The sequence below is a fragment of the Aythya marila genome (genome assembly GCF_965140915.1).
Source record: "Aythya marila genome assembly, chromosome: 10".
NCBI lineage: Eukaryota > Metazoa > Chordata > Aves > Anseriformes > Anatidae > Aythya > Aythya marila.
In genome coordinates, this window is record NC_139051.1 from 16,107,936 (window position 1) to 16,129,357 (window position 21,422).

The 21,422-nt window shown below is 47.4% G+C and overlaps 2 protein-coding genes across 3 annotated transcripts in view; one reads left to right on the plus strand and one right to left on the minus strand.

Moving 5' to 3' along the window:
- The first annotated feature begins 3,641 nt into the window (after positions 1-3,641).
- IARS1 (isoleucyl-tRNA synthetase 1) overlaps positions 3,642-21,422 on the plus strand; it is a 101,918-nt gene continuing 84,137 nt past the window's right edge. Inside the window, exons 1-6 of one of the 2 annotated variants that reach the window (XM_082768360.1) lie at positions 3,642-3,700; positions 5,659-5,748; positions 7,580-7,699; positions 8,194-8,350; positions 8,816-8,935; positions 12,119-12,201. In XM_082768360.1, the coding sequence (XP_082624486.1) occupies positions 7,581-7,699; positions 8,194-8,350; positions 8,816-8,935; positions 12,119-12,201 (479 nt within the window). In that variant the 5' untranslated portion in view covers positions 3,642-3,700; positions 5,659-5,748; position 7,580. Of the gene's footprint in view, positions 3,701-4,935; positions 5,305-5,658; positions 5,749-7,579; positions 7,700-8,193; positions 8,351-8,815; positions 8,936-12,118; positions 12,202-21,422 lie in introns of those variants that run through there. The other variant, XM_082768361.1, reaches the window with a different exon arrangement.
- Positions 17,188-18,190, minus strand: LOC309881897 (PHD finger protein 7-like; the record flags this gene model as incomplete). The annotated part of the gene is made up of 3 exons (XM_082768449.1): positions 17,188-17,335; positions 17,488-17,601; positions 17,847-18,190. 3 exons carry the CDS (start codon positions 18,188-18,190, stop codon positions 17,188-17,190), a joined length of 606 nt encoding a protein of 201 aa, XP_082624575.1.

Below are 21,422 nucleotides of genomic sequence, written 5' to 3' on the forward strand. Positions count from 1 at the left end.
TTAAAAGAACAGCCCCTGCTCGATGGGACCCAGGGCTCACCTCGCCTCACGTTCTGGTGGGCACAGGCAAGACTGCCTAGGGAGGGTGAGAGCAAGCAGCCACTGCCCCAGTCTGCTCTGTTCCTACTCCTTCAGCACCTGGGGGTGGGTTCTGTCCCCTGTTTGTGAATGTACAGATAATTCAGCTAAACTTGTTCCAGACCAGCAGATACAATTTGCCCCTGTGCTAACAAGTTTCAGGAATGTGTTACCTGTTGTGTAACGTACTGTAACTATTTCAAGCCAGTCTCTTATTAGTTTGAATTCATGACCCCTTCCCAAGAACATTCTCCTCCTCAGGGATTTCACAAGATTTGTGTTTACCTTAGCCCCTACCTTCACAGTATGTATGAAAAAAATTAATCCTAACCTTAAAAAAAAATAAAAAATTAAAAAAACTTAATCCTGGAGAGCTTTGGCCAGGTGGTAAGCATCCACCTTTTGGGTGCTTGGCATCTATGTTTTTAGGTGTTCAGAGGCCCTTTAAGTATATTTCTAGACACTTCTCCTTCTGCTGTGGTTGGTAAAATAGGAATAAAACCCCGCTGTCATAAATGTAAAGCAGGCATGAAAACGCTGCAATTACAGTAGAAAAATGGCACAGTGGTGCAATCAGTAGCTTGTGTCCAAAGTGCCTCTCTGCCTTGATTGCCTTCCTTAGAAGGAGAGGAATTGTAAATAGCTGTAGAATCGATGGTTTGTGTTTACCTTCACTGCTGTGCACGTATTGAGCTATCTTGCCTGCCCACTGGGCTCCCAGGGATTGGAGCAACTTCGGCGAGGTGAGGAAAGTCCCCTCTGGCGCTGGGATTGTTTGGTTTCCTGGTTCTGCTGCTCCCCGCCCCTGGCCTTCCCCCCTCCACACCCCCCAACCTCTGCCTGCCTCTCCCCTGCCCTCCCCACTGCCCACCCCGGGAGCCCCCGGCGCATGAAGCATTGCTGGCAGCCTGCTTGCCTCCAGAAAAGTTCCTTTTATTTACATGGGGGCTGCCCCCGCTCATACACACTCGCTCATTTATAAAAGCGGCCGACCCCCCTGGCAAAAACGCAAGGGGGTGACCGAGGAATACGCGACCCACACAGCGCGGGGAAAGCCGCCCGCGGGGGGCTCAGGCGATCCGGCTGCAGAACTCATCGAAGTCCCTCTCCATGAAGAGCTCGCTCTCGATCACATCGTCCTCGGAGGGGAAGTACTGCTGGCTCTCCTCCTGCGGGGGACCCCAGCCCGGAGCCGGAGGCGACCTCGCAGCCGGGCCGCAGGTGCGGGTGTCCTCCACGGCGTCCATCAGCGCCCCGCGGGCGTTCTCCAGCACCCCCAGGTAGGAGTCCATGTCCAGCGGGTCCATCTCGCAGTCCGACCCGCCGCTCTCGGTGCCCACCGAGTCGGAGCGCAGGTGCATGAGCTGATACTTCTCCCGCATCAGGAACTGGTTGGTGTTGCGGGGGGCCCGCATGCCGGGCGCCCTCCTGCCCAGCACGTTGACGGGCCGCAGGGAGAGCAGCACCCGCGGCCGGCCGGGCCGGTGGCAGCGCCGAAAGGGGCGGCAGTGCTGCTGCTGCTGCCAGTGCTGGCAGGGGCCGTGCGGGCGCCCGCCCAGCAGCTTCCTCGCCCCGCGGGGCCACCGCGAGCGGCTGCCGCCCCGCCGCGGCTCGCAGCCCTTGGGCGGCGCGGGGCAGGAGCCGGGCGGCAGCGCCGAGCCGCGGGCGGGCCCCCCCCAGGGGGGGCGCCGGGCTCTGCCGCCGCTCACCGCCGGCTGCGCGCCTCGCACCATGGCCGCCCCGGCCCCTCACATGCTCCTCGCCCCGCCGAGCGCGCCCGGCGCCGCCGCCGCTTCTCCTGCCGCTTCTCCCCGGGCTGTGCCGCCGGTGGCCGAGCGCCCCGCTGCTGCTGTCGCTGCTGCCGCTGCTGCTGCTGCTGCTGCTGCCGCGTCCCCGCCGGCGGGGGCCTCCGCGGGCGCCTCTACCTCTTGACGATCCGCTCCGTTTTTTTCTTGAGCGGAGCCCGTCTGCAGCGCATAGCCTGGCTGAGCGGCTGCGGGCTGCGGGGCAGCTTGACCGGCTCCAAGCCGCCGCCGCGGTGAGATGGCCTCGCCCACACCCCCAGCCGGCCGCTACCGGGCTGTCAGCGCTCCGCCAGGGGCCGGCGGGCCGGGGCCGGGAGGGGAGCGACGAGGGACGGCTGCGGGGAGGGCGCTGAGCCGCAGGCGCTGCACGCCACCGTCGCCGCCCGCCGCCCCACGCCGACTAACAGCGGGGACGCACACACCCCCTATTTATACTCTCTGGCGCGGTCCAACTGCTGCCGAGCCGCGGGGGGGGAGTGCTGGGGGAGGCACTCGGCTGCTCCTCAACCAGCCTGTCCTCTGCAAATCTCCAGCTGTGGGCCCGGCAAAAACTGAGAGCTCTGCACCGGGATCGGCTCCGCCGGGCTCCGCACTGGTGCCTGCAGGGTTAGTCCCGGGACCTCCCCTCCAGCCCACCCCCGCGGGGCGCCTGTTGGTTTGGCCCAACTCTCAGGGAGCGTTGTTTTGCTCCTCTCCTATTCACAAACACCTTTTGCGTTCAGTTCTTTGCGCAAGCGCCCTTGCCTTCTCCTCCGTTGCAGTGGTCTTACGTAAAGTGCCTAAGCCGCCCGTGAGGTGCGGGCAGGCGAAATGGCTGCGGCGGGGGAAGGGGCGGCCGGGCCCGTGAGGGGCCGCTGGAAGCCGCGGAGCTCGGCGGCCGTGCCCTCGGCTGCCCCCCGCCCCTTGAGCTCCTGACGGGGGCCGCCGATCCAAAATGGTGCCCGCGCCCCAGCGGGGGCCGACTTCGCCTTCCCCGGGCGCCGTGACGGGCCCGTGGGGCCCAGGGCTCCGCCTCGCCCCTCAGCAGGGGGCGCGCGGTGCCGCCGCCTTTGCCCCTGGAGGCGTGGGCCGGGAGCGCCCAGGCCTGGCTGAGACCCAGGCCCGGCCTTCCCTCAGCGCGCCCCCGGGGGGGAGCTGGGGCTGCCCCTGGCCGCGGGGCAGCGCCTGTGAGGGTTCTCGGGGGGTTCGCTTCTTCCCTCCAAGCCGACCTTACTGCTTTGTGAGGAACGGGCACGCTCTTTCGGTCTGGGGATGGGCCCGGGTACGCAGAGCCCCGATCCCTCTGCTACAAATCTCCCCGGGCTTTCAATTTCCCCCTTTTTCCCTTATTTTTTGACCCACAGTGCAGCTCCCGCACTACTAAGTACCACCGTCTTCCCTTTTCTGCCCATCTTTGGGATAAAATTGCTCGTGAAGGAGCTTGCTGTGACCCGAATGCTTTCAGTTACAGGCACCACACGGGTAAGGCCAGCAGGCTGGTGTACGTTCGGTTTATTGTTACACTTGTGAAGGACAGAGAAGCACAAAATAGGGGGAAAACGATAAGAACCTGGACGTGGCAACAGCAGAACCGACGCTGCCAACATCTTTCTATATTTCAAGGCCGCATTTTTAAACAACGCCCTGAATCCCCCTCAGCAACACGGGAACCCCTCCGCCCCTCTCCGCCTCCCCCCGGTACCGCCCCTCCCTGCCGCGCCGTGCCGGGGCGGGGCGGGGCCGGGCGGCACCAACGGCAGGCGGCCTTGTTGGGCGGCGCGCCCATTGGCTGCGTGCGCCGCGTGCGCCCGGCGCCGCTTCCTGCCATGCGGCCCGAGGTGAGCGGCGGGGCCCGGCCCGGGGCCTGGGGGCGCTGCCGGGGCTGGGGGGGGGGGGCGCGGCGGGGCTCGGGGCGCCTGTGGCAGGGCTGTGGTGCCCCTGTGGTGCCCCTGTGGTGCCCCTGTGGTGCCCCTGTGGTGCCTCGCTGCGGGTGGGCGGCGGCTCCTGAGCCGGCTGCAGCTCAGGCGCCCCCCGGGTGACGCTGTGGGAGCGCAGCCCCGGCTGGAGCTGAGCCCTGCGGGTGGGCTCGGCCCGCCCGGCCCTGCTGGGTCGGCGCAGCCTGCGGGGTAACCCGGGGTTTGGCTCTGTGTGGCTGCAGCGTTCGCGAATTCAGCTGCCGGTAGCTTCTGATCGATGAAATGGGTCGTTCGGAGCCATTCCCAAATAATGCAGGTTTTGTTTGCGCAGCGAAGGCTTCTAGGCTTTTAGTGGAGGTAGTGTGGAGGCACCAAACATTGCTGAAGAGAGCGTGGGTGCAGCAATGGGGGCTCTCTCTGGGGTGCTTCACAGACGGGCTTCTGTCTAAACAGAGCGTTAGTGTATGGATCAGGTCGCCCTGTCAGTGCTCTTCTAATCGGCTCTTCAGCATGAAGAGAAGCAGGACTGGATGAGCTGTAGCCCATCTTGGCCGGTGTTTCAGCCTGAGTGACAGGCTCACATGAGTTCACTTCATTCAATTTGCCTAATCCGTCCTCAGGTGTCGGGCTCAGCTCGCGTAGGCTTCATTTAACTTTGAAGGAATTAGAAATTGGCGCTTCTCAGTTTCCCAGATTTAATTTTCTGATCTGATCCCTTTAGGAGGTATTTTCTCAGCAAGAAAAGTGTAATTCATCAGTTTCATTACCCATCAGATAGCTGAGTTGAACCAGGTTGTTATCAGCATGTCCTGAAGAAGGTGAAAACATCAGTTTTCTGTTACCATCAAGCACAGAACTCGTGTGATGGAAACTGTGCTTTTCATTCCTTTCTGATGTAATTTCGCCAGCTAATTGCAGCAGAGATTAAGGAGAGTGGCCAATAGGGTGGTAACTTGATGTCCTTTTGAGGCAGAAAAAAAAAGTTGCTCCAAATAGGAGCGTGTTCTTGTATTTCCAGCTGTGCAGGGGTTTATGTGAAGTGCTAGTTGGAATAGAACACTATTACTCAGTTTTAAAGGTAGTTGAACGGGATTTATTTTTTTCTCCATCTGTTCTTAGGTCGTTGGTTAGTGTTGCAGTTTTGTTCTGTATGTAAGGCATAACAACTTGCTGGCAAAGGATTGTCAGCAGCAACATTCGGTCTGTAGCTCAGCATTCTGCTCCTAGGCAGCCAGCTTTTCATTTTAAACTTCCATTTCTGGAAAGGATGGAGAGAATGGTTATACTGATTAACAGATGATCAGTTCACAAGTTTGTTATCCCAGAAATTGCCTTGCTTTGAATATCACAACTTAAAAAGACAGGAAACGAGAGGGTCTAATTCCGTGTGAATGTAAAGTAACGCGTTCTTTAAGTTTGGGGCGGGCATTTGTAGATGGAGAAAGGAGGCCTCTAGTCTGTGGAGGGAAGGAAGGTCATGCACAAGTCTACACAATAGTTTGTGGAAGAAGGTGGTTGGAACAGAGGTAAGAGACGGATCATAAGCCTCAGAATGTTGGGGGACTGCTTATATAGGATGCTGTGTGTTCATTTCATTTAACTGCCTGTCACAGTATCTGACGTGTGCTTTTTGTTCGTGAGTTCTTAGTTTTCCAAGCAACGAAATCAGTAATGTTTTGAAATAAACTTTGTGCTGATTATCAGTCCATACCTGTTGTATGTTGTCAAGTTCATGTCTGAAATCTTGGTTCACGCGTAGTAGGATTTTTACTGATTCTTTCTTGAGTAATTAAATATTTGCTATTGATTTTAATACCCCCAAAACCATATTCTAACTTGCTTTTATGGTTTTAATATTTTTTTTCTTCTTTTCCTTCTAGATAAGAAGCTCGGCAGAAGTTTGAGACTGCTGTAGTACAATCTTTGAAATTTGATGCCTTTCCTATTGAATGTTACTATCTTGTAGAAAAGTGAGTGTCCTTTAATTCCTCAGTGGTGCATTGCCTGAACCCTGAGTTTTTTTTCTCAGCAGAAAATGAACAAAGAAACAAGAATACAAAAAAAATGCCCACCACCAACAAACAAACAAAAACCGAGAAAACAACAACCAACCCTTGTGCTTACTAATCTGTATGTAAATTTGGCGTCTTGCTTGAAAGTGGTGTGTCATTGAGCACCTCCCGTATGAAGACAGGCTGAGGGAGCTGGGATTGTTCAGCGTGGAGGAGAGAAGGCTCAGGGGGAGACCTTATAACAACTTTCCAATACCTAAAGGGGGCCTATGAGATGGCTGGGGAGGGATTCTGTCAGGGGGTGTACTGATAGGACAAGGGCTAACAGCTTTGAACTGAGAGAGGGTAGATTTAGATGAGATATAAGGAAGAAATTCTTCACTCAGAGGGTGGTAAGGCCCTGGCCCAGGCTGCCCAGAGGAGCTGTGGCTGCCCCATCCCTGGCAGTGCCCAAGGCCAGGCTGGATGGGGCTGGGGGCAGCCTGGGCTGGGGGCAGGGGGCCCTGCCCATGGCAAGGGTTGGGACGGGGTGGGCTTTGGGGTCCCTTCATGCTTTGGATATGCTGAATTATTCATGCATCAGTGTGTGAACTGATGTTTTTCCTGAACACTGAAGTCTTAATTTAACTTGTTGCTCAGCTGAGACGTACATGAGTTTTAAATTGGGTTTGTCTTTTAAGTCAATCTGTCTAAAATTGTGTCCTGTAACTAGGAAAAAAATGTGTGGTAGTGACTAACTTGCATATTAACTATCATCAGTATTTTTTTTCCCCCTAATTTTGACTTAATAAACTTCAGTTGTACTGTTGGGAGGTGCGTATATAAGTTTGTGGCCTGTGGTTGCTGGACACTGGTTTGTGTGTGCAGTGCGCCAGTTGGTAGAAAGGGGCCAAAAGTGATACTGTGACTTACGCATGGAGTCTGTGATATGTGAGCAGCTTCCATAGCCCGGTCACAGTTACAGACCGAACCTTTAATATGTATTTAATTTACTAGATTATGGGGTGTTGACAGCTGGGCCAGTTCTCAAAACCTGTATGGTTATCACTCAACTTTACTGGTGGAGCTTGATGCAAGTAAAATCTGCAGATCCTCTGGAAGTTAAAACTTTTAGAGGATGCACAGCAGAGGTTCTCGAGCCTTGTCCTTAGCTGTTTGTTCAAATTCTTCTCCCCGTGTTCATCTTCTGTTGTCACGTGTTTCAGTGATGCCATGTGAAGTCTAAGCTCATTTTAGGTGTTCCTGAGAATGATGGACTAAGGAGAAAAAGGACGGTATAAGTCTTTGAAAACATAAATGCTAGGAATAGATGTACAGTGAAAAGTAGCTTCCTTTTAACTGATTTATTTAGTTCCTGTACTAGTTCAAAAATTGATGCGAAAGGCCAGTTTGGACATGAAAATGAAAAATTTTGAACAACAAAAAAAAGGGGGGAAAAAAAAAACAACCAAACCCAACAAAAAAAAAACTGCAGCCAAAAATAATTCTCCCTGTGACTGTTTTCTATGGAAGCAAAAAGAAAAGCATATTACAGAAATGACTAGTTTAGTGAGTGGAGAATGCTTTTCCTGTTACAAAACTGTGGTGTTAATCTATCAAAATTATTATTATTGTTTATTATTACTTAGAATATAGAGCTTGCTTTCATGTTGATGCTGAGTCAGTCTCTTTGGAAAAACAAAGATGTGGCATGTTGATTTAGATTTGCAAAATAGTTGCATTTGAGGTCATTTTTTCCTTTCACTTCTGTTAAATGTGTGTTTTCTTTGCTTGGTCCTTGCTGGGAAAGAATGGTTCAACAAGTTCCAGAAAACATCTCTTTCCCAAATGAGGAAGAGAAGATACTGGAGCTCTGGAAAAAACTGAATTGTTTCCAGGAATGCCTAAAGCAGTCGAAGAATAGACCTAGGTAAGAATCAACTAAAAGCTGTTTGTTGCAATGCAAGGTTGGCTTGGCTGTAATTACTTTTTTTGGCCCCAATTCTCTTTGGAGATAGCAATCTTGGCCAATGTTCTCATGTCAGTTACCATTTATATTTCAGTGTATGAAGAATCAACAGTATACTAGTAGTAGTAATAAAACAGTAGCTTCCTGCTCAGTAAGTTTATAAAATAAATCACTAGGTAAGAAAGGACAACTCCCATGTCTGCCATCTGTGGAGCAGCCTGCTGACATTTTCAGTAGTAACTGTGGTATAACTGGCAATCAGGACCTGAAGGAGTTGAGATAATGCCTTTATTTCCTCTGCCAACATAATGCTTGTGTTGGCTGCTAACAGCAGAGCGAGAAATTGATGTTGCCCTGGTAAGACATAGGAAGCGTAAGCGCACAGATACAGTTACCCTGTTTGAAGACTTGATGCTGAAGTTCAATTTAGTTAAGAATGTTGTTTTGTGTTCCAGGTTTAACTTCTATGATGGCCCTCCCTTTGCTACTGGGCTACCACACTATGGCCATATTCTTGCAGGAACCATTAAAGACATAGTAACCAGATTCGCTCATCAGAGTGGGTTTCATGTTGACAGAAGGTTTGGCTGGGATTGCCATGGCTTACCTGTGGTATGTGTAATAAATCTTCCTACAGATATGTCTGTTGGTTCCTTTTTCCATGGTGTTTCCTGCTCATCAGTCATGTTTATGTTGCTCTTACGCCTGGCATGGTTGCTAAAAGAGAAATGGAAGTTCTTTGTCCAGTGTATTGCTCTGGCCTTTGTGTTCTAGCTTCTGGTGCTTTCTGCTGATCATACGCCCTTCTCCAGGCACTCTGTTACTTACGGTAATCATGTATTTATTTGGTATCTATTTCAGAAACCTTTTTTTTTCCTTTTCTTAAGATGGTAAAGACATATTCACACTGAGGCTATCCTTTAAAATGTCTGCTTATTTCAGGTGTAGTACTCAATGAAGATTCAGAAGGATAGAGACCCTTCAGCCCATATAATGCATAGAACATTAACTAGAGAAATTTTGTGAAAGATTTTGACAGCAGGGTGATTTTTCCTGTTTTTTTCTCACTGCTCCCAGGAATATGAGATTGACAAGACCTTAGGTATCAAAGGGCCAGAAGATGTGGCAAAGATGGGCATTGCAGAATACAACAACCAGTGCAGAGGGATTGTGATGAGGTACTCAAAGGAATGGGAGGTAAGTGAAGTCTCAGTGTGCATTCTGCTGTATGTTCCTTTACAGGATGTAGAAGTCTGGTATTTACCGGACCTCTCTTTATTGTGTCTTATGGTGTGGGAAAGCACAACAGAGGGAGCACTGACTTAAAGAGCAGGTGGTTTGTATGCTAGGTGGATTGGGTTGTGATGTGAAGTTGAGAGTGTAACCTTGCAACGTTTTGCAGACCAAAGAGGGGAGGCAGCATCAGTGAGGAGGATTTCTGGCTTAAGGTTTTGAAAGGGGTAGGTCCTCAGAATGTGGATGGCATATGAGAACCACGTAGTGGTCCCTTGGTATAAGAGACCGTTTGCAATGACTTCCTCTTCAGAGGTGGATGGAAAGAAGCAACTGTTCTTTGCTCTACAGATGTGATGGTGGGAGCCAACTTCTTCTTAAAGAATTGAACATTACAAAGAGAAACGATACTAACTTGTCTGGATTTCCAGTGTGGTATTGTGATTGGTTTATTCAGAAAACTCGTTTGGCTTCATCTGTATAAATTGTTTTGCTGGGGTGAACTTTATCCTTCTGTTTGGTTACATTCATAAATCCCATGTCCTTAATTACACTGTTCTTTACTGGTGATCCTGAAAGGGGAACATAAGGAAAGCATTGTGTTTCAGAACAGGAGGACTGCTGTAATGTCAGGAGGTTATCTGAACATAACCTGGAGCAGCTCAAAGTGTCTAACTAAATAGATACCCTGAACAAATTGTCTCTTCCTTTGTGTCTTCTGTATAGAAAATTGAAAGTGAAGTCTGACTTGAATTGGTTTTCAAGTGGAGCAAATGAAAGCAATGCACACTAACATCTCTTGGCTTTTCTGGTCCCCACTTTGTTACTGACAGTGTTACTGTCAGAGTGTAGGAATAGTTTCTATTTCTGGAACAGCAGAAGTTCTAGCATCTCATTTTTGTGTCAGAATTGGTGTGGGTAGACCCTCACTCTTCCAAGAGAGTCTTGGTGTAAACTTTGCAATCCATGAAAATAGTGAAGGAGAGAGCATTGGTCTCTGTAGACTCCCTTTATGTTAGAGAGCTGTTCTAAGTAGTTGGGTTTGATATTTTCTTGGTTGCATGGTTTTATTTGTAGCTCTTGATAGTATTTGTTCTGTACATAGGACCTGGTACTTCTTCTTGTCCTTAGTATGTTTTTCTTTCTGTATGTATGTTTACAATAGTTATGAATGGGAAGGAGGAGGTATGCATGAAAACAGTTATAGTGGGCCAGAATAAAGTATGTTTAACCCATTTGTATTTGCTACTAGTCTGGTACGGATGTGAAGTGATCACCTTTTTCTTTGTGGCTTTCTGGAGCTAAGGCACAGCCCAGGTGCTTTTCCTGGCTGTGCCACAGTGACAGCAGGCAATAGCAAGTGCCCACAGATGAGGGGAAGAAGGGATCAGACTTGTTCAGCTTGCAGCGAGCACAGGGCCTTTCTAGTTTGAAGAACTGTAATTCCTCTATAAAATTGAGGCTTACAGTAAACCTTTATCTTCACCGTTACTTGTTTCTTTTACCAGGCATAATAATCCTTTTTTTTTTTTCCTTTCCATGATCCAGAGGCTGGTCTACCTCATTATGCTGTGTGCTCTCTAGTCCTGTTCTATTCCTTTTGATCGAAATATACATTTATTGTTTGAGTATCGTTTGTCTCATGCCCTTGAGAGCATTTTGAAGCTATGGCTAGTGTCCAAAGAAACTACTATCATTGCTCAAATAGCTGCAACCTAAAATTGAGCAAGTGACTGGGTTAAAAGAACAGGGTTTGTTCTTCCAAATAAACAGTCATTCATCCATACTTAAATTTCATATTTCAATGATATTAATGATTCTTGGTTGCTTTTAAAAATAAAAATGGGTGTTGTTCTAGTTGATGTTATTTTCCTTATGTCACTATTAACTCTACATTCAGCAAATGGTATTTTACAGTGCTGTTTAGTCTGAATTAACGGTAGTCTTCTTAACAGTAAACGGATTTTATATTTTGTTCTGTGTGTACAGTTGAACATGTGCGTTGATATGCACACTTACATGTATTTCAGATGATAGTAAATGGTTTAATTGTTTTTGTGATTGGCTGGTAATAAGTTAAAATATTTTGTGACAGTGTTAGGAGAGGAATTCCCAAAATTGCTCCAGGAAATAGCGTTTATTTTCTGTCCGGAGCAGCTAAAATTTAAAACATTGTGAAAAAGTTCCTTGGATGCATGAGATCTTTGAGACCAAATATAATACTCCAGCTTCTTGGATCCTTGTAGTGATCAGCTGTAGGCTTTGGATCTTAATAGTGGAATGTCAGAGTGGCTTAAAAGAAAAAACCTTCATATTTTAGGAACTCAGGTATGCTGTGAAACTATAGAAGTGAGAGAAATCATTGGCTCTCATCACTCTACCAGTTTGCCATTCAGCGTGACCTGCATGTAACAGTATCAGGATAGATGTTTCTGGGCTCAGTTATTCATACAGCTAACAGTTCAAAAATTGCAAATTAGGAAAGTACCCTGTCCCAGGTGGACTCCATAGCTAGCTTACTACTCGTTAGTTTTCATATCCTATGCCAGTGGGCCTGAACACATCTGTCCTGAGACAGGGGCTAGTGCCTGTCAGTGTCGTGATCTCTGGCAGCCCTTCCATACCTTTGGGAAGTCAAGGAAGGCAGTTGGCCCTGAAAACATTTTTGGTAACTTCTTGTGACATACCAATTTCTTTCATAATTTCCTTGTCTTCTACACACATCGTGTTTTGGTAAAACTGAAAGCTGACAGATGGTGTTCCAGGTTTCACTGTCGCTGGAACCAGTAGCTTTAAAAAGGGAAAACAAGACCCCTGGAGTCAGTAGCAATTCTCAGGTGTTTGAACCACAGCTGAACCTTGAAAATGCATTTCTGTTCCACCACTATTTCTATTTGGTAGTGTCAAACATACTTGACTATTCTGTGGTCTTGAATCTAAACAATTATGGTTCCATTCTTTGGTTGTCTTTGTTTAAATACATTGTTTTGAGCTATGTCAGGCTTAAACATTTCATAGAACTGTTAAGTGTTTTGCTGATATGGGACAAATGCTGCACTCCTAAAATAAAGCTTTTTACAGAATAAATAGTGGAAATGCACTGTGATCTTTAATGTTAAGATGTCTCTTAATCTGATTTCTTAACAGTTCAATGTAACCAGATTAGGACGTTGGATTGATTTTGAAAATGACTATAAAACTCTTTATCCTGAGTTCATGGAGTCTGTGTGGTAAGTTAACTCGCATACCTTGCATATATGCTCTACGAATGTAAAATGTTAAGAAGGCTTCAGTTACTGTAACCGGTATTGATCCATATGTCACTAGAACTGTTTTGAAGTGTGCCAAGTTCAGATAAAGAGTGGGAAAAATACAGAAGGCGAAGGGGGTGTGAAATCTCTTGATGCCTGTTTGAGGGAATTAATTGAACTGCTTTTTCTTTGAGGATAGTAGGGATTTTCAAACTAAAGTATGGGCAAAATAAAATAAGTATTTCAAAAAGGTATGAACAAGACTACTTTTACTCCTGAAGTCGTACTACTCCATGTCAATCTCAAAGCAGTTCTGGTGACATATGGATGAATTTATTCCTTGCTCCATTTAGGAAGTTCTCTCTAACTTCTTGATTTTCTTCACAGTGTTAACTTTAAACTCTGTTCAGTAAACCCCCTTCTTTAAGCTTGAACTTAGAGGCTCGGAATCTGCTGTTAGATGTTCTTGGCAGTATAATTTGACAGCTGTCTGGGACTCCTGTTGCAGAGCTAACTTCAGGAATTTTGGCAACATTTTCAGAATGACTGGTGGAATTCTAAAAGACAAGATGACCTTTGAGGTTGAGGAAAAACAAACTGAGCTGATACAGTGGAAAACTGGCAACAATGAGTACTTCAGGTGCTAGAGTTACAAGGTGAATTATGGGGAAAGGTTTGGCTGAGTGTATGCTGAGAAAAAGCTATTGAAAAGTAAATTATATGTATAATAAAGTATTATTGCTGTTCTTTAGTTTTATTAATAACCTTTCTTTATAGAGCTGTGTAGTTGGTTTCATATGTAATTAAATGGTTCGTATAGGTATGATAAAGGATTGATAAAACCTCCAGATGGCTCTGGAACAATTACAGAGGACTGAAGTACCAGTGAATTTTTGATGAGCATTGAAAGGATAATAGGAAGGAAGTAGATGTATAACTAGTTTAGCTGAAGAAACCCTGCTTAATGATAAAGCTAAGACTGACAAGAAAGCCAAGGCTGGCAAGAAACCTACCTCTTGTAAGATTATTTGGATCTAGACTTTGCATCTGAAATCTCTGTGATATGAGAGATTTCGGGAAGCATGTATGCAGACAGCCTTCTAATTCTGTGCTTTCTGCTTCCTGGTGCTACTTTTTTTCTGCATAATCATGTTGCAAAATATGCTTTTAAAAGGCTGTTTTAAAAAATAGGATTGTCTACAAAGTCTAGGTCTTGAAGGGACATACAGTACCACTGCCAACCTGCTCGCACAGAACAGGAGGTGGAACCACTGGTGTTTACACAGAGTGGATGGAGGGGGGAAATGAAAAAGGAATGCAGGAAGCCTGCCCCAAGGCTAACGGAGATAAGGCTTGGAGAGCACTCTAGTTACAGTAGTGCTTTTGACAACATCATGTAAATTTTTCTAAAGGAAGTCAGGTGGTTACCAACACAATCAGCAAACTGAAAATCTGTGTCATTCAAGATGCATTTTGTCTATTAGGATTATTCATTTGAATGGTAGATTCAAGTGTACTTCTTAAAACTGATCTGTTTTAATGATTTTTTTATTTAAACAAATTTAAAAAATTTGTAATTTGTAATATTTTAGTGCCTGGATAAGTATGGAACAGAAGCTGCAGATTAATTTCTGCACTGACTGAAATCTGGTGACCGTATTGACCCATCCAGTGTTTTTCTTGCTATGTTCTGCCTGTGGAACTAGAATATTGCTCTTAGACACACAAAAAAAACCCACTGATATAACAGCAGTAAGAATGGCAACCATGGATTTTTTGTGGTTAAAATGTGGTAAGGATTTTGTCTTCAGGCTTTCCATCAGTTAAACCTATATGGTTGAGTTAATTTTTTGGTTCTAACTCTTCCTGAGGCTGGCTGTTCCAGGGTGGGCTCAAGTAGAATTTCTGTTGTTCTGTGAATTGTAATGGGTTTGTGTAGTATTTGTACAGCTCATTAGACAGATGCAGTGGAATTGAGAGCAACTTGATATGACCTTAAATTTTTTACTGACCTCAGATTGGTCTGAGAAGTGTATGAGCTTTGAAGAAAGAACAGGAACTTCTAAACTTTTTTTTTTTTTTTTTTTGCCACTGGCTCGTTACATGGTTTTCAGGCTTGTAGATAGTTTGCATCTCGAGAACAGTTCTCTCTGGCCATTGAAGAGGAAAAAGTCAGAAGTGTCAAGGAGAGGAGGGGAGAGCTCAGTGGTCAGAACTGAGGCATGTTTCGGATCTGATGATTTGCAATGTTTTTTTTTGACCTTTGTGCACGTAGGTTTTGTTAATCAGCTTTCTATTTCCATCTAGTGGCTAAAATTACCCTTTGCAGTTTGAACATAAATCAGTTTTAAAAACAGTTGAAAGCTTCGTGTGTGTTTCTGAAAGACTTGCTTGTACAGTGCAAAACCACACAGTGCTCGTGCCACACTGGTGACAGAAACATTTGCTATCTGCTTTTGTGCTCTAAGAAGTTCTTTAACCCTTTTGCAATATTACGAGCAAGTGGGTGAGAGGAAAAAAGAAAAAATCATTCCTAGTTACAACAGAAAGTGAGTACTTGATGGGATTAAGATAATGGTTATGCTGTATACTGTGAACACGCAGCATGGGGCTCCTGTCAGTGGTGGGGCTTTTTGTCTCCACCTGAACCATCTCAATTGCTGCAGTTTGTTTCCCCTTTAGGGTTGTTATTTAGAGAGGACCTCAGATTTCTTCCTTGACAGAAGTGGCCTTTGGCCTCACTGCCCTTCGATGTTCTGTAAGTGTCAGGCTCAGGGTGCCCCTGTCTTGCCCCTAGGCTACAGCCGAAGAGGTTCTAGGTAGCTCTCAAAACTGGAACCTTTGCCTTAGGTTGCCTGGCTGTTGTACCACTGCTCACTACGTGTAGCTTTGCTTTCCTTTTGGCCTGAGGTTTTTCCATATTGTTGAGCCGTGTTACTAAATGTCATTGTCCAGCTCCTCTTGGTGTAAGGATGCATGTAACTGGAATGTCATGACCCCGTTTTTTTCGCCCCTCTTGTGTAAATCATACAAGTTGTTTTCTGACTTTATTTTTTTCTGCGTGGGGAACTCATCCAGCACTAAAACAGAATGACTTCAAAACAAATCTATGGGTCCTCATAGGAACCACTGCTGTATTTTGTGTATTCCATGACATTTCAGTGATTTGCTACAGGGATAGTGTTCACAAGGAAGAAGTCTGCTTTGTACATTTTTCTAGTAGCTGAGTTCTTTTCACACTTCAATTTCTTCCATGCATTTAGTTCTCTAATTCCATGGTGGTGGTGATCTTACCATGACAATCCTTATTTCATCTCCTTTTATTTTAAAGGAGGAACGGTCTGAGCTCCTGCTTAGTTAGATGATCTTTGGGGTAAGTCTAGCATCAGTTTTGCATATTTTTATTTTCTGTTATAAGTGCATTTTTCACTTCTGACATAATCCAGAATCATTCGGTGCACTGATACGAAGATTACAGCAGGAAATGTCCTTATTTATGCTAGTTGAGAGCCTGGAGAGTAGAGCTGGAGCAAAATGAGCTCTGTATGCTGGGATTTTAAAGCTTTCCCTCCTAGTTGGACATAAGACTTGATGATACTGTACTTAAAAATTTGTAGGCCCCAGAATAAATGCTTCTTCTGTCTGTCTTATGAAGGTGTCTTATAAAGATATTATTCTAAAGATAGGCTTTCTGTGTTTGGTATTGGACTGAGCGATCCTCTTATAGTTATGCTTTCTTGATTCATGTCCAGTATTGTTTCAGTACTCCTTTTGGTTTTGCTTTTTTTCCCTGTTTTTTTTTTTTTTTTTTTTTTTCATCCCCACGTGTCTTTCTTTGATCATTGCTTCCTTTTTATTTGATTGCATCTTGTCTTTCAAGCATTGCTCATGATTCATGGGAGAGCCTTTTCCACAGAATCTCTGCTCCTTGGGCAAGGAGTTGTAACTGCATGCATTGTGCCGTTGTGCAACAATCCCACCTAAGCATGGTTTTCACTTGGATGTGGCAGATGCCAGCTTGTATCGTATTGATTCTGACCTGAACACCTCATGGGCCTGCGCTAATGAATGTGCCATTAGAAACAGAGGGGTGTTGGAATGGAGTGAAACTTGGGAATCTCACAGGGAACGTTCATACCACAATTCCCCAAAGACACGATAATTTCACGGCTCCAATTTTACGTGCCATAGTCTACAGGGTGACGGTTGGCTGATAACTGGGACATGTGCAGCCCAACAATATTCCTGGCTGTGTAGATCGTAACCCCTTCTGGACGATGTGATTAAGCCAAACGTGCTTACTGGAATTCTGTTATTTTTCTAATCCATCTAATGGGAGTGCAAGTGAGGCTGAAGCTGACATGTGCGTGTGATCCCTCTGCACAGATGGGATTGGCAGCAAGCTTTATTGTGATGGTGGCTGGGGACTGGGGCCACGACGTCGGGCTGGAGCACGGCTGCTCCTGCGGCGTTGTTCAGGCCGGCTGTAGGGATTTGGGGCCCGACGTTGTAACCGGGAGCGGCTTCGCGTCCGGACTGGCCCGGCGTGGCTGGAGTGGCTGCTGCGTTCAGGCACCGAGGAATCGCTGGAGGACCCCGATGCCGTTTCGCTATCAGAGCTGCTGCTGCTGCTGCTGCTGCTCTGAGAACAGGGGGATGCAGCACGTCTGCTCCCACGCTGTCTGCGGGGCCAGCTATGGGTATTTGTGGCCTGACGTAATGGGGAGCGGCTTCTTGTCCGGGCTCGCCCCCGCTGGCTGGTGGGGTATCTGTCTTCGGGCACCATGGAGTGCCTGAAGGTACGTGGTGCTGCTTCGCAATTAGGGCTGTGAGTGCTTCTCTCAGCACTGGTCTCATGGTGTCGTGGTGTCCTCAGGGCTGGTTAAAGGTGTCTGGTGCCCACACTACATGTCGGCGGGTCGTCCTTCACAATCTGTGCCACGTTCTGTCAGTCACCAGGATACCTTATAATGGCCACAGTGCTGCCTGGCTGCTCGTGCCCACGCCAGCACCGCTGTCCTGTTCCCAGGCACGTGCGCTGTCGGTCAAGTTGGAGCAGCGCCGGTGGGTGCCTTCGGCAGCACAGGAGCGGCACAGGAGCAGCTGCCAGGGCCTGGGGAAGAAGCAAAGGGTTGTGGGTGTGAGGACAAAGCGTCTGAGGCAGGGAGTGGCTGGCACATCCCTTCTGCTCTGTCCTGCCTCCCCCAGCCTGCAGTGATGCTGAGGTCCCATGCAGAGCCCCAGATGGCTGCTGAGGCAACTCACCCGTGTACTTCCGCCCGCTCCCTGCCTCGTGGGTAAAGGCATTCGCTGGCATCACAGTGCTGGTGCCTCTCTCGCAGCAATGCAGAGGAGTTGTTGTTCTCCCAGATTGGTCCTCTGCAAGAGAAGTGACAAAATTGTCCAGTCCCTGGCCATGCACAGCGCTTGTGCCCTCGTGTCTCGAGAGCAGGGCAGAGGGATACCAAACTGAATGGGACTCGGATCCCCATACTGGACACCTCTGCACAAAACTGCATCCTGTTTCTGCAGATGGGGCACTTGATGAAGTGATTGTCTGTGTGTATGGCCATTTCCTGCAGCAGAAACACATGCGGTGAGTGGGCCCTGGTGCTGCTGAGCACCTGCTGTGCCTGCATGGTGAGGGGAGGGCTCCTACCTGGATGCAGCGCCGGTGGAACCAGGCATGATTGCAGGCTGGGCACACCATGGTGTGGTAGGACGTGCTGTCCCCCACAGGGTCCATGCAGATGATGCAGGTGTTGCCCTGCTCTGGAGCTGCCTGCACTGCCTGCTGTGGGCGGTGCTCTGAGCAGAAGGACCTGGGGGGGAGAGGGAAGGGAAGGGCAAGGTGAGAAGTGCTGGGCCCGCCGCGGTTGTGGCGAGGAGGGCAGAGGAACGTGAAGGAGCCCCAGGCCCGTCCAGGCTCTGGCGCTGCCTCTGGCTCTGCCAGGCTGCTGGGAAGCATCAGCTTGCTCCCTCCTCGCGTCCTTCTCCTACACAGTTTCTTGTGAGCAGGGTGGGCTCATTTTCTCCCCCAGGCATAGCAAGAGACATTAGGAAGCCACCTTCTGGATGGGCCCCGTGTTGTGTCTCCTGCACCCGAAGCAGCCCTCAAAGAGTCAACCCGAAAGAGTCTCTCCAGCAGACCCCGTTAGCGTGCAACTCTCTCATGTCAGGGACCCCAGGAAGTGCCCCCAGAGCTGCAGGAACCCCTGGGGGGGAGCAGGCTGTGCTCAGACGATGGTTGGGTGCAGGCAGGCAGCCTGGGGACTCAGGCAGCCCTCATACAATGCAGGGTGACACACAGGGCACGGAGCCTGTGGCTGCTGCACCTCAAGGTGAACAGCCCTGCTCTCAGCAGCCCCAATCACCTCTCCAGAATTCATAGAGTCATAGAATAGCCCGAGTTGGAAGGGACCCATAAGGACCATCAAGTCCAACTCCTGGCTCCACAGGGGTCTACCCGAAAATTCAGACCATATGGCAAAGAGCACAGTCCAATCACTTCTTAAACTCCGACAGGCTCGATGCCATGACTATGTCCCTGGGGAGCCTGTTTGAGTGCGTGAAAACCCTCTCGGTGAAGAACCTCTTCCTGATATCCAGCTGAACCTCTCCAGTTGCAGCTTGACCCCGCTCCCTCAGGTCCTATCACTGGTCACTAAAGGGAAGAGATTGGTGCCTGCCCCTCCACTCCCCTCGTGAGTAGGCTGCCATGATGTCCCCCCTCAGCCTCCTCTTCTCCAGGCTGAACAGGCCCAGTGCCCTCAGCCACTCCTCATACGTCTCCCCCTTTAGGCCCTTCACCATTTTTGTAGCCCTTCTCTGGACACTCTCCAACAGTTTCACGTCCTTCATGTCCACTGTGGTGCCCAGAACTGCACACAGCACTCAAGGTGGGGCCGCAGAGCAGAGCGGGACAATCACCTCTCTCGACTATATGCTTGGTGCAGCCCAGGGTATGGTAGGCCCACCTGGCTGCCAGTATTTGAGTGTTTGAATATTGCGTTGACTAATTCATTAGCTTTTGGAAGCCAAAGTTCCCTTTGTGATGTTCACACGTTGTGTATATGACTGTGATCAATGAATATTGTAGTACGCTCCAGTTTCTAGGATGTTACACCTGGTGAGTGTAACTTGTGGTCTTGGGTACTCACTGGGTCAGAGCAGTTGTCATCCCCTCATGGCACCTAAGGGACAACAAATATTTGTTTCCAGTTTGTGTCATTCGGTTTAGAAGTTGGCAATCTTTCACCTTCAGGGAGCAGGATCTGTGTTAACAAAGACTGAGATATGCACCTGGAGTTCCTTTTTTCCAAACCTTATTTTTCTTCCGTGAAGTAGAGTAAGTGTTGCATATCTGAGAGGATACAACTAAATTGGCATTGCGTTTGAGGAGAATTGTGCCCGAATTAAGGGAACGTTCCTTGATCTCTGATCTTTTTGGGGTAAACCTTTTCTGCTTGTCAGCAGAAAGGAGCTCTGTGGTTTTGTAATTTTTTTTTCTTTTTAGAGGGATGTCACTTTCAGTTTTGGTGTATCATTCTAGAGTCCCTTTCTTGCAAATTGCCAGTGTTTTGCTATCAAAGGGATTTAAAGAGATTTTGGTAAGTTACTGTCTGAAGTCTTGTGTTGAATTGTTAAGCAAAACGAGCTGTCTGTAACAGTAAGTGACTCCTGCTGTTAGATGTAGGGTAGTCTCCAGCAGTTGCTTTGTTTTAAGAGGGCAGTGCTGCTAGCAGAAAGGTCTTTGACAGTTGTCATCTGTGCACTTCTCATGATCACACAGGAACTGATCTCAAGGGCTTTTTATTGAGGAAACCAATTATGTGGTTTTCAAGATAACAGCTGTTTTTGTGGTGATAACGAGGGCTACTGTATCAAGCAGCAGTCTCACCTTCATAATTCTCGCTGCTTTGTTGGAATAGTTTTCTGGAAGGAGCAGTTCTGGTCAGCTGTAAACGTGTGATTTGAATTTGGTGGTTTGAATGCTCACCATCTCGTCTGGCTGCGGAAAAACCGGGGTGCTCTTGGTTTGCAGCGAGTCAGAATGGCCGCAAGAGGGAGATGCTGGCTTGGATTTGTAACTTTGCAGCTCCATCTAGCGTTCACCTTGTCTGAAGCTTACGGTTATATTTACAGCTGAATTAAATATTCAGTGTTTCACTAAGGAGTTTTCTTCTATGGTGGTGGTAGGCAGTGTTCTTTAGAAAGTGAAGCTAAAGTGAAGCTTTTTTTTTTCCTGTAGATATTTTAGTTAACTGTTTTTGAAAGGCAAGTAGAACACCTTCAGTATAAATGCTGTCGCTTGTCACACTCTGCATTAATTAGGCTCTGAGCTGGTAAGCATACATTTAAATTTTAACTTGCATAAAAACTTCTACAGTTAGCCAGCTGAAATGTATATGCAGAAAGTTGATGAAACTACATTAAGAAATCTCTATATTTTTGAGACACTTAGATTTAAGTTGAAGCAGTCTCAGTTGTAAAACACATGCACTCACTGCTGTGCTTTGGATTTGAGTTAGGGTCCAGCTACAACTTGACCATTGGTGACATTTTCTGCTTTAATAAGGTCACTACCGAGTTGTGTGTGGAAGGTAAGCCACCTCTGTTGGAGTGCACAGCTCTGAAAGACTTCTGTTTTTGACTCTTTCATGGTAGAACTTGATGCTGCTGAGGGTTTCTTAGACTTTTATTAATCTTAGAGTTTGGGTTCTGTAACTTTCCTCATGTTAGTGACCACTCATAAGAAATATTTTTCTTTTACTGGAGGCCCAGGGATAAATCTGGTTGCATTGCACATCTTCTTGATATGATAACAGGCTGATCCATATCTTTTGATATTCTTCTTTCAGGCTCTAGATGGAAATCAGTGCAGTAGTCTCCCTTTGTTTTGCGTCAAAGATTATGCATTCAAACATCGAAGACAAAACACTGCCTTAAATACAGGCCCAGGTTCTCAAGCACAAAGTGAAACAGCCTTCAGGAAAAAAAATTGCTTGCCAAGATGGGATTGGTTGCTTAGCAATGGGCTATTTATCTGGAAAGGGACACAGAAAAGTGATTAGGATGGTTTGAAAATATTCAAGTAAAAAGAGCTTTTAAAGTCAGCACTCTAACAATTTGCATGTGGCATCTGAAATGAACGGATTCTGCAGAAACTTGGATCTGTAGTTGAATTTGGCATGATAGAC